Source organism: Neomonachus schauinslandi, chromosome 6 (assembly GCF_002201575.2).
Source record: "Neomonachus schauinslandi chromosome 6, ASM220157v2, whole genome shotgun sequence".
NCBI lineage: Eukaryota > Metazoa > Chordata > Mammalia > Carnivora > Phocidae > Neomonachus > Neomonachus schauinslandi.
Window position 1 is genome coordinate 145,765,051 of NC_058408.1, and position 12,574 is coordinate 145,777,624.

General features: G+C 41.1%; 1 protein-coding gene across 4 annotated transcripts in view; it reads left to right on the top strand.

The window, feature by feature from the left end:
• The window catches only part of ACADSB (acyl-CoA dehydrogenase short/branched chain), a 33,224-nt gene extending 21,333 nt beyond the window's left edge, over positions 1–11,891 (top strand). For all 4 annotated transcript variants that reach the window (XM_044916618.1, XM_021703878.2, XM_021703879.2 and 1 more), the window contains 8 exons: positions 455–661; positions 1,195–1,365; positions 2,054–2,179; positions 3,650–3,742; positions 6,448–6,537; positions 8,241–8,378; positions 10,406–10,505; positions 11,211–11,891. In XM_044916618.1, the coding sequence (XP_044772553.1) occupies positions 455–661; positions 1,195–1,365; positions 2,054–2,179; positions 3,650–3,742; positions 6,448–6,537; positions 8,241–8,378; positions 10,406–10,505; positions 11,211–11,281 (996 nt within the window). In that variant the 3' untranslated portion in view covers positions 11,282–11,891. The remainder of the gene's footprint in view (positions 1–454; positions 662–1,194; positions 1,366–2,053; positions 2,180–3,649; positions 3,743–6,447; positions 6,538–8,240; positions 8,379–10,405; positions 10,506–11,210) is intronic.
• Positions 11,892–12,574: the final 683 nt, after the last annotated feature.

The following is a 12,574-nucleotide window of genomic DNA, read 5'->3' on the forward strand; positions in this document are numbered from 1 at the left end:
GCGTCACCCCCAGTTGTGACCACCAAAAATGTCTCCAGAGACTGCCAAATGTCTCTTGGGGGACAAAACAGCCTCTGGTTGAGGACCACAGATCTAAAGAAATCATTCTTTCTTGCTTCCAAGCCCTTCTCTTAAAAAGCACGGTATTCCTAACTTAAAATGCTAAATCAATTTAAAAGAATTTAACTAGGATTTCAACCTAAAAGAGAACACAGAGGGGCACCTGGGTGGCTCCGTCTGTGAAGCGTCTGCCTTCTGCTCAGGTCATGATCTCGGGGTCCTGGGATCGAGCCCCGCCACGGGCTCCCTGCTCAGCGGGGAGACTGCTTTTCCCTCTCCCTCTGCCCCTCCCCCCTGCTTGTGCTCTCTCTCTCTCTCTCTGTCAAATAAAATCTTAAAAAAAGAAAAGAAAGAAATTAGCTTTCTTAATCTGTTTCCTTGTTTTTCCTTTTAGTTGATGGGTATTGAAATTGAAACAAAGTATGGCGGAACAGGAGCTTCCTTTTTTACGTCTATCCTAGTGATAGAGGAATTAGCCAAAGTTGATGCCTCTGTGGCTTTGGTATGTGACATCCAGAACACAGTAGTTAACAATCTAATTAGAAAATACGGAACAGAAGAACAAAAGGCTACCTATTTGACCAAGCTTGCGACAGAAAAAGTAAGTCAATAGGAGTTGTTGAAATGAATCCGATCTCTTCTAAACTTAGGACATCTCCAGCTGAGATGTTGACTACTATCCAAGACCACAACGTGGCACCATTCAGTAATCAAGCAATGCTCAGGAAATTAATGCTACTTGAAAAATACGCTCTGCCTCTCATTTCTGCTTGGAAATTCAAGAGAATAATCATCAGACAAAAAAATCTTTTTTGGGGGGGGGGCCCCAGTTATATTTTCTTAATACTTTTGTTGGTGGTTTCATTTACAATGAGATGTCTAGAAAACTGCAATTATTAGAACAAGTTAATTAAATTTAACAATGAATCTGTGCGCTTAAGTCTTTAAATCTCTTAGACAGGTGGTAGGATATATTTTAGAAACGCTGTAAAAATACCATTACGATTTTATAAGTACAGGCTTTTAAAAGTGGCTCAAGCTTTAAGCGACATGTGTTTATTTTACTGGAAGTATTTGTTACACAGAATACAAATATAGTTATTAACTTGGAAATTTTTTTGCTTGCACATGTAGGTAGGAAGTATCTGCCTTTCAGAGGCTGGAGCAGGTAGTGATTTATTTGCCTTGAAGACCAGAGCTGATAAAAAGGGAAGCTATTATGTCATCAATGGGTCAAAGATGTGGATCAGCAACGCAGAATATGCAGGGATCTTCCTGGTGATGGCGAACGTAAACCCTGACCTTGTAAGTTTGAAAGCAGAATTTATTTTCTGCTTCCCACCTTTTCTCTTCATGTCTCCTTCCTGCCTGCATTTTCAAAAGCTTTGTCTTCAAGTCCTCATTCTCCTCAGTACTGAAATGTTAGATAACTGACATCTTTTCAACCTCTTACTAACCTCCCCGAATATATATGGTTGATGTGATTAGTATTACATGGAGGTCCATTTAGTAATTGCCACCTAAAACGTTATACCGGAAGCTAATCTTTCATTTTGTAGGATTTCACATTTTCTATTTAAGAATGAATTTAAGTACCTACTTAGTACATTCATTTTTAAGAATATTTAGTTGGAAAATAGGTATATGGCAAAAAGGTAAATACATTTGATTGTCTTTTCTCTGACATAACATTTAATTGAATTACATTCGAAACTTTAAAGCATTTAACAAAATTAAATTTAAAACATGGAATGCTCATGATCACGTAATACTTTAGCGTATCTTAATAATTTTCATAGCCATAATGGTTAATTACAGACTTCTTCATTGTGAATCTAATGTTTTCCAAGTTTACTAATGCACCTGTTGCAGCTCTGAGCCCATTAATAACAATGCCAAAGTTCAGTTTTAGTTTTCTGTTAACTTTCAACTCTTGGAAACAGGGGATCCTATCAGTTCAAGCGTGGCATAGCATTTTAAATCTTCTTTTTAGGGGTATAAAGGAATTACGTGCTTCCTAGTAGATCGTGACACTGAAGGCCTTCACATAGGGAAAGCGGAAAACAAAATGGGGATTAGAGCTTCTTCCACCTGCCCATTAACCTTTGAAAACGTCAAGGTAAGTATCTTAGAGTTTCCAGCAAAAGACTGGCGTGAAATAAGCTTTGCACGGAACAACAGATGCACAAGAAAAGTGTCACCATATTGAGCATGCGTAGGAAAGTATTTTGTAAGACTTGGACGATGTTCTTAAGTGACATCTTGGCTAAATCTACTTTTCACGAGAGTTTAAGTGAAGAGTGGAAACCTTTCTGCCCAGAAGCTGACCTCAGAGCCAATGCTGAGGATTAATCCCATTTACACTTTTTAATTTACATGCTTAGGAACCATTTATACTTTATAAACTTGATACTGACTTCAGAGATGGACATGCGGTGTATACCAAAGGCCACAAGGTGGGGATGTTGCCCCGTGAGCCTGAGAAAAGACCGGGCAGCGCCTCACAGTTTAGAGTGGAATCTGTTAAAAGTGAGGAAGAGAAATAAAATGAAATCAGAGAGGGAGACAAACCATAAGAGACTCTTAACTCTAGGGAACAAACTGAGGGTTGCTGGAGGGGAGGTAGGGGCAGGGATGGGGCAACTGGAGAATGGGCATTAAGGAGGGCACATCATGTGATGAGCACTGGGTGTTATATGCAACTGATGAATCACTGAATTCTACCTCTGAAACTAATAATGCACTATGTTAATTAAATTGAATTTTTTTAAAAAGCGAGGAAGAGAAGATTGCCAGAATGCTTTTTAGAACTTGACACAGGTGGAACAGGCTTTGACAGGTTTTTTACACTCATATTATAGCTTGATCTCTTGGTTCATGAGTGAGCGTGTGGGCATCCGTGGGGTGAGTTTGCAGATAGATGTTCGAGCCTCACTAATTCCCCCAGACTGGCTTCCTTCCTGCTTGCCCTTTCTTTCTCTGTTCTGCCCACTCCATCTTCTGAGGTTATAAAGCTAAATGTATTATTTTATTGTTCCTAGTCTAGATTTTTTAAAATTACAAATAAACATTTTCATCTGTTTCTTCTCTCCTTCCGCCCCTCCCTTGTGTGCTCATGCATGTGTGTGCACACACCTCAGGTGATTTTCACAGGGATAATAGTCTCAGCAGAAGAAAGGTTTGACACCCTTGATTTAGCCAAGTACTTACATGTTTTATGTAATTCCCAATATGTTCAATCTCATACTATAGCGTACAGGCAAGAATTGGGGAAAATGGTTATTCATTTGTTATTGATGGATTGTAGGAGATTCCCTTTTTCTAGATCCATTCATTCATTCAACACATGCCTGTGCTGGGCGCTAGTGGAAGCGATAACAGGCAGCACTGACGTGAGTCAGTGTCCTCTCCCAGAGCTATGTGGGAAGCCACGGAGAGGGAGACAGACGAGGGGTAGCCTTGGAGTTCACTGAAGTCCTGGGCTGGAGTCCTATCACACAGATTGGGAATGTTGTGTATATAAAGCTATATAATCAAAACGAATTATGTAAAATTAAATGTAGAAATAATTGAACATTTTTCCTTTCAGGTTCCAGAAGCCAATATCCTGGGACAAATTGGACATGGCTATAAGTATGCCATAGGGAGTCTTAATGAAGGCAGAATAGGAATTGCTGCACAGGTTAGTCACGTTTTAGCCATTTTGCTTGAATTTCCACAGTGTGGGTCAATTAAAACGCAGGAAGAAAAAAATGAAAAAAAGAAAAAAGAAAAAATGCAGTACAACTGATGAGTATTGGAAGTTTGTGACCACAAGATGGCGCCCTTCCCTTCCGTAAGGTGGAAGAATGGCTTCTGACTGATTTCTTTCAGATCCCACTTTGGTCAATTATGTAACGCCCTGAGAACCAAACAATGGCTTAGTGGTGACGCTTTTTCTGCTTTGAGAACGTTAAGTATTATCCAATACCTGGATCGATAACTTCTCAAATATATTGTAAATTAAATATGCCTTTTAAAAAAAAAAATCGCCTTTTCAGTTTTGGAAGTTCATTCTAGAAGAAAAATTTTTTTAATTAAAAATACCAACTTTCTGTGTAGTAAGGGTCTGTAATCTGTAAAGAATTAGTGTTTTGCCTGGGAAAATCAGGCAATTTTGTGTGTGTGGTGCTCGAAATAAAATAGCCACAATTAAATGGATATATACGATGAGAACTATGCCATGTTTTTAGCCAAATCTGCCCTTTATAATGCACATTACATTTTTCTATGAAGCGAAATTGGTTGATTTCTTGATTAACAAAATGAGTAGCGTCTTTGGTTTTATTATAAATGTCATTTTGGGGCGCCTGGGTGGCTCAGATGGTTAAGCGTCTGCCTTCGGCTCAGGTCATGATCCTAGGGTCCTGGGATCGAGTCCCGCATCGGGCTCCCTGCTCCTTGGGAGCCTGCTTCTCTCTCTCTCTCTCTCTCTCTCTCTCTCTCATGAATAAATAAATAAAATCTTTAAAAAAAATAAAATAAATAAATAAATAAATAAATGTCATTTTGGGGATGCCTGGCTGGCTCAATCGGCAGAGCATGTGACTCTTGTTCTTGGAGTTATGAGTTCAAGCCCCACGTTGGGTGGAGATTACTTAAAAATAAACTCTTTTGTAAAAAATGTCATTTTGTAGACTATATTTGTTTATTTTTAATTAGTGAACATCCCAAATTCAAAAACTTGAAGCGTTTCGATTTTGAAGATGTTACACATATTAGCTATTGGAATAGTTAACTGTTGTAGTATTCCTCTATAGATTTTTTTTTTTTTTTGCTGCTGTTAATTTGCTAACAAAACATTCTTAGATCAAAACTTAACCCGTGTTTCTCACAAAGCTACATCATGAGAGAAATGACTTATCTGTTCTTTTTACTGTTTTTCTGTGATTTATTTCATCAGATATGGCATTAAAAACTGTAGGACTGCATCTCCTTGTTCTCAGATGTATAAATAATACAGATACTCTGCCGGTAAAATACACAGCCTGGGCTTTCATCTAATTACTCCAAGTTATCTTATAACCTAATTAAAAGTTAAGGTCAGGTAGTTATTATTTCTTGGTTAACACTGTGGATGCCTTTTAGAGAAAGAGTTACATATAACAGCAAACTGAAGGCATCTATCCTCAAAACTGCAGCCGAAGACTATTTAGTTTTTCAGGATTGATAGTGAAAACATTTTACAGAGATGGAAAAGCCTATTGTGATTGACGACTGCTCATTTTAATTTTCACGTCAACGTAGGATATTATCAGCATGCTGTAAGAGTTTGGTGACATCATCTTATCTCAGCCAAAAGTGCAATGGGTTGCTGCCCCACTGAAGTTTGGGCTGTGGGGGGGGGGGGGGGGTGTCCTTTAATAATTTTTAGCTCAATAGTCTGTTCTCCAGAAAATTTAAAATAAAAGGCTAAAGGAAAATGTGAATGAACACTAATGAAATATTGATGTTTGTGGGCATTTCCCCCAAAGCTTTCCCTATTGATTTTTTTTTTTCTTTTTCTAAAACCCACATACTTTGACATAATGAGGGATAGTGACTTCATGGCCACCTAGTGTTGGAATGGAGAAACCGTTTCTGAGCTTGAATCAGTCAGTAGGTTGGTTAGTAACGAGACGGTTCAGCTGAGATTGCCACCATGGCCTGACTGGTCCCAGCACATAAATCTGTGTCTTTAACAGGTGCTCTCAGTGTAGCCCTGCAGGAAACCAGTCAGGTCTGAAAACGCTGCTCCCTTGGCCACTCACGCCCTCCACTCCCAACATTTGGATTCAGTCCTTAGACCTCACATCACTTTTTTTTTTTATCAAGTTCCCACAAATGAACCTAATGTGCAGCCAGGGTTGGGAAACACTGTTCTTTTATGTTCTAGTGCCCTTTCCCCTGAAGCTCTTATTAATCCTGATAATATGCAACACAGACAGGAAGATAGAAGGTTAGGGAGTGACCTTCCACGTTGAAGGACTAGAGAGAGCTGCTCTATAGTCTTCGAGGCCAGTTGAGAGCAAAATTTCCATGGCTCGCTTTATGCCTGGAGAATCAGAGCTTGAACGAGAAGCTTCCTTAGAAGTAACCTGGTTGTATGAAAACAGCTGAGCTGAGGATTTACCTCTGCTAGAATTAAACAGACTCCTATTTATATGAAATCACTCAAATCTTCTCCCAGTCACTGGAAGTTAAGTTCTACAAATGCAGTGGGTGAAGGTACCACCTTTGTGCCTCCAGTCTTCCCCTATCCCCCAACGATTCAATTTGCCTGTAAAAGGAATTTATACCCTGAATAATTAAAAACGTAAACTTAACAACAAAATAAGAAATTCTCTCTTTTTTTTTTTTTTTGAACAGATGCTGGGACTCGCTCAAGGGTGCTTTGACTACACTATTCCCTATATGAAAGAAAGGATGCAGTTTGGCAAAAGAATATTTGATTTTCAGGTACATAATTATTAGCCTCTTTGTACTGAACCATCCTCTCAAGGTTTCGTGCTAATGAAGAGCTTGTCATAAAGCCGTGAGGGAGTCCCCTTTGCGGGGGGGGGCGGATTTTAATGGGAAAGGTGGAGAAGAGGAAGGAATAGGTCTTAGGGTGCATACCTCTGAATGCCTGGACCTTCTGCAAGGGCAGAACAGCAGTCCTTGAGGCCCACCTGTGGCATGACTCCAGATATCTTGATGAGCACTTTAGAGTTGTCTCTGCACTGCTTTCCAAGTTCTAGGGCATGGGGTCTGCAGTCAAGCATCCAGGGCTCAAATCCCGGCTCTCTGTCTTACCAGCTGTAGGCCGTGGACAAGTTACCTCACCCTTTAAGCCCCACTGCTGCATCTCTAAACTAAAGAGAATACTAGGGTGACTGCATCAGATAGGTGTGGAGAGTATTTAGCATGTTGCCTGAGTGTGACAAGTGCTCAGTAAATGGTAACACATGTTAGGAATCCTCCGTGCAAGACAGCCACGCAGTAATCTCCAGCGACTACACTTTGACACTCCTTTCTTGTAGAAGGTACAGTTTGCTGCAGTGAGTGCAAATGAGATGTTCTCAGCCAAGTGCATTGAAAGATACTGGCCTGGTCTAATGATGTGGCTTCTTGGAGCTCCCCAGATAAGGAGACCGTTGGGGGCAAGTGGCATCTTCCAGGCCACGTGGAGGCCTCGCCAGGTTAGGGAAGGCCCAGAGTGGCAGCCTACCAAGCTCGTGCAAGCACTTTACCTAAAAATCCAGAGTAATTACTTTACATGTTTGTAAAACCTCCCTGTAAGCAGCTCGAGGCTCTAAGTCCAATTTCTTACTATCTTTCCGGCTCTGTTGGCCTGCATTGTCTTCAGGTGCTGTAATAAGGACTTGGCCTTAGACAAGCACACACAGATTGCATGTGCATAGAGATTCCAAGCACAGTGCGTTCTGGCCTGGGTGCACAGTGGGCATGTGCAGTCAGTTCAAGGCCTGGAAGGACTGAGCATTTCGGGCCTGGCCAGGGCCTTCCACAGCCCGTGCTCTCTGGGCATCTTAGCCATGGGAAACGGAAGCACCTAGAGACTGAGTTCCCAAGGACATGCAGTTAGTCAGGTGTCAGACCGTAGGTGTTTCATCTTGGCTTCTGATCCTATTTTCATTTCATTATACTAGAGTACTTTCTCAGAGCCAGCTACCATACAGATTGCAAGGAAGGGGACAGAATATGAAGACAGTTTGTGGGAGGCTTCAGATCTCCTTTGTTTCTGTGTCTGGAGTTGGCGAGGGAAGGATACGGGGTCAGGTGAACTAATAGATATAATCATGACACTTCTCTAAAGATACCTTGTATGGGTAATTAAAAGAAAACTGTTAAGCTTAATTTTGATCATAGAATGGGTTTAAACTAATTATTAAATAGAGCAAATTGTTAAACCTAATTTTGTGATTATTTTTTAAATCTTGACAATTATACAGAATTACATGAACTTTGAAAGTTTTTCAGAAACAATTTCATTGTAGATTGCAGATTTTTAAGTATTTCTACAAAATGAATGCAAATTCTGTTCCCGGGGGTGTGGGGGGGTATGTTTTCAGCCTTTCAGTGTTCCATATCCAGGCAAGACTTTGAGGATAAGCTGTGTTTTCAGAAATCATAATTCTCTAACTTGGGTCTGAATGTTCCAGGGGCTCCAACACCAAGTGGCCCACGTTGCCACCCAGCTGGAAGCTGCAAGATTGCTAACCTACAACACTGCTAGGCTTTTAGAAGCTGGAAAGCCATTCATAAAAGAAGCATCTATGGCCAAATACTATGCCTCAGAGGTAAAACAACAAACAACCGAAATACGTAATTCAGCCTTCTTCCCCTCTGCACCCCCATTATGTATGTATGAACCTTTTCACTTGGGGGTATTGATGGAGCATTTGTTTTTCAACTAAAATAGCATAGACTTTCCAGTTCCTACAATAGAAAAGCAAAATTGCAAACCTTCCATAGAAAAGCGCTTTAATTCTATGAGGTCTCAGTGTTTTCACAGGCTCTTCAGTGGAAACTGAGTCACCCAATTCAGGTAGAACACCCATCAGTGAATCCCTGGGTGAGCCTCATCTGAATGATGGCATCCCATCCCTGGTTTCTGATTGGGGCAAATCATGTGAAGTAAAAACAGCAAGAAGAGATTGTTCATGTTTTGGTTGAATGTTTTCTGTTGATACCTAAAGCATTCTCTGTTTAACCCGGTATACTTTGGCTGGAGAACTTTGCCAAATCACTGGCTGCTATTTCCCAACCTCTGTAGTTTGTCTTAGTCATTCCATAGCTTGGAATAATCCCTTAACCTCTCAGCCCCCAAATTTCATCACCTGCCTCAACCTCCCTTCTGGGTTCCAGACTAATAGATCCAATTTCCACTGGACCTGCCCACCCCATTGTACCAGTCAGGGGCCTGAGCCATCTGCCACCCTCTTCCCCCTCATCCCTACCTTGAACCCCATCATCAGTTGCTGAGGGTTCTGCCCCCTGAGTATTTCTTGCACTTAACATATTTCTCTCCCTTTCCACTGCCCCCTGTTGTCCAAGCCGTGCCATTTCTTGACCAGACGACCCCACTCACCTTCTGGCTGTTCGTTGGACCCGGTTGCTTCTTCCTCCAGTCCGGTCTTCCCTTTTCAGAATGTCCAGGAGACCGTGTCACTCCAGCTTAACCTTCATGGCTTCTCACAGCAAATGGGACAATATTTGTATTCATTTCCTGCTGCTTTTAACAAAAATTTAGTGGCCTAAAACAATACAATTTTATTATCTCATGGCTCTAGAGGTCAGAAGTCTGAGTTATCATTGGGATAAAATCAAAGTGTCAACAGAGCTGCCCTTCAGAGGCTCTGGAGAGAATCCATTTCCTCACTCTTCCCGCTTCTCGAGGCTTCTCACATTCCCCCATTCACAGCCCCGTCCTCCACCTTCGAGGCTCTCGGGGGAGCGTGTTCAAATCTGGTTTTGGCTCTCTTGCCTCCCTCTTTCCCTTAAGGGGACCCTCATGATGCCATTGGGCACACCCAGGCTAGCCAGGACCATCTCCCATCTCAAAGCCCTCAACTTACCACATCTGTGGGTCCCCCTGGTCATGTAAGGTAACAAACATTACAGTTCCTGGGGAGTAGCATGTGGACATCTTTGGGGGCCGTTACAGTCTTCAGCCTGCCTGCCATCATGAGGCCCACCTGCCTCTCCAGTCTCTTCACAGTTTGCCCTGACCCCGGCCCACTGCCCCCTCAGGTCCCTGAGGGTGATAAACCCATTTTCCCCTTGAAGCCCTCCCACATGTTCCTCAACTTGAAATGTCCCCTAACTCGTCCTTTGGGGCTCAGCAAAGCTGTCATTTCCTCGCACGTTCCCCCGCCAACCCCTAAATCACATCAGTTTTCCTAGCCAGCTCTTCTGTTGCCCTGTAGAGTTTACCTGTTTCTGTAATTGTTAGTTTGATGTGTGAACCAAAAAGGGCAGTGACCGGCCACCCCCCACCATGGTTTACCCAGTGGCTGGCAGAGTGCGTGATATAAAGAAGGCCCTTGATAAATATTTGCTAAATAAATGATGCCTGTTGGCAGCATGTGACTGTGTCTGATCAGTACCCTAATTTTCTTAAGAAAATGGGAATTTTGTGAATTAATAGGACAGTTTACATTAATGGTTTAGGGAAGGAGACTGAAGAGACAGACAATGCTAGGTAACTTCAGTCCTTCCACTTGCCAATAGCAGTGAATCCGTGTTACTAGACTATTCTGCAGGAGTGTTTATGGTGCATCAGTTACGTGGTCTCAACACGTCATTTGCTGCTTGGTTTTGGCAGGTTGCAGGCCTCACAACTAGTAAGTGTATTGAGTGGATGGGGGGAGTCGGCTACACCAAAGATTACCCTGTGGAAAAATACTTCCGAGATGCAAAAATTGGTAAACAGATTTTTTACGTTTTGTTTTATTTGCCTCTGTGGCTGTTGGGGCTGCTGTGTTTGATTTTATCCTACAATACTCAGGCAAAGGCAGTTTTAATCTCTTCCATCTTGGGTTTATTGGCTCTCTTCTGTGGCTGGGTTTTTCCCCCACCTCTTTCTTCAAGAAAAAGATGGATGTATATCTTTTAAAACCTCAAATTGCCTTTTTAAATCCCTCAACAGGCCTTTTAGTAAAAGTGCAACAAAATCAGCTGTTGTAATTTTTCTTTCACTAAACACGTTAATACATTTGATGCGTTGAATGCCGTTCTTTGAAGCGAAGTTCTAATTCCAGAAGCCTCATGCCTAATCAAGCCTGAGTGTTCTGATGCTCCACTACCAGGTGGGAAGACGAAAACGAGGGGTTGTCAAAGCTGCCCGTTCCTGAGGGACAGTCCAGACTTATGCATTGATAGTTGAGGAACGACAAACTTCAGCTGTTTCATACTGATTCTGGAATCAGAATCCAGTTTCCAAAATGGAATATTATCATCTCATAGATAGAATGACTTTGTCATATTGTACCATATTCAGGGACATGGAGTGATGTCACTGGGGACAGTCTTATAGCAACCACAGAGGTGACATGTAAGAGCAATTTCTTGTGTAGACACGTAGCTGTGGGTGCGCTCCTAATTGTTGCTTTTGCTCCCTTTTGTTTAAGGTACAATATATGAAGGAGCTTCAAATATCCAGCTGAACACCATTGCAAAGCACATTGGTGCAGAATACTGACCTCCGAGGGAATGGGGCCTCTCCCCCTGGTTGCTGGTAGAAAATTCTGAACTATCGTGCCTTGTTGGGGAATTAAACCTCCACAACATCAAAGCATTCTGTTTAAGCCCTTAGTCATGGTTCTTGGGCTAGACCTTTACTGTTTTATCTGTTGTTCCAGTCTGCATCAAAGACGTACGGGGAATCATTTTTTGAATTTGGGAAGAAATGCATCCATATTTTCTCCAGAACTATTTTTAGACTTGTGTACGTATTAATCATTCCACCTTTGGGGCAGACAGAAGTTTCACTCTGTCAGCATTTGGAAAAATACATTTGAAGTATTACTTAACAGACATGGCTATTTTATATTCCTGTTAAATCTTTATTTTTTAAAATCATTTGGAGAAGGTTTTGTCACAGTTGGCAGTTCTATAATCAATTCTGAGTTTCTCAACTAGGTAGAAACTGAAAATGTATTTAGAAAAATCTAAAAAAAGTTTAAGTTAAAGAAAAATCTGAAAGTTCTAGTTCTAAATATCTGGAAGTGGGTGGAAAATAGTGTATAGTTCTATAGATCATATGATTGAAGACATTATTTTAACAAAGTAAAGCAATATAATTGTTGCTATAATTGACCTGCATAAAAGATGCATTTCATGATGATTTCAGCAGATCATTTTATTTTTTTTTTTTTGACATTTGATTCTTTTTTTTTTTTTATTTGAGAGAGAGAATGAGAGAGAGAGAGAGCACATGAGAGGGGGGAGGGTCAGAGGGAGAAGCAGACTCCCTGCTCAGCGGGAAGCCTGCTTCTCCCTCTCCCACTCCCCCCGCTTGTGTTCCCTCTCTCACTGTCTCTCTCTCTGTCAAATAAATAAATAAAATCTTTAAAAAAAAAAAAGTATATCAAAATCTTACAAGGAATGAGAGAAGGGGCCTGTAGAGTTTGAAAAAACATTCAGTGATGTAAAAAATAATAAAAAAAATAATTTTATATCTGGGAAGAAAAAATAAATCTATTGTTTCACAGTACAATAGATTATGGAAAGGCAGAGCTCAACAAAATGTATAGGTGGTGATGCCATTTTTTTTTTTAAGACAAAACAAGACGAGGATCCAGACGCACTGGCTCCCAGTTCAGTGCTCTGCCTCCTATTTGACGTCGTCTCTGTTCAACAAATTTTGGATTTCAATCTCATTATACTTCAGTATTCTTGTTGATTTATTTTAGGTGTAACTGACAAAGAGTTAATATTTCAAAAGTATTGCCACTGATCATGGTCATTACTTACATATATTAATCACCTCCCA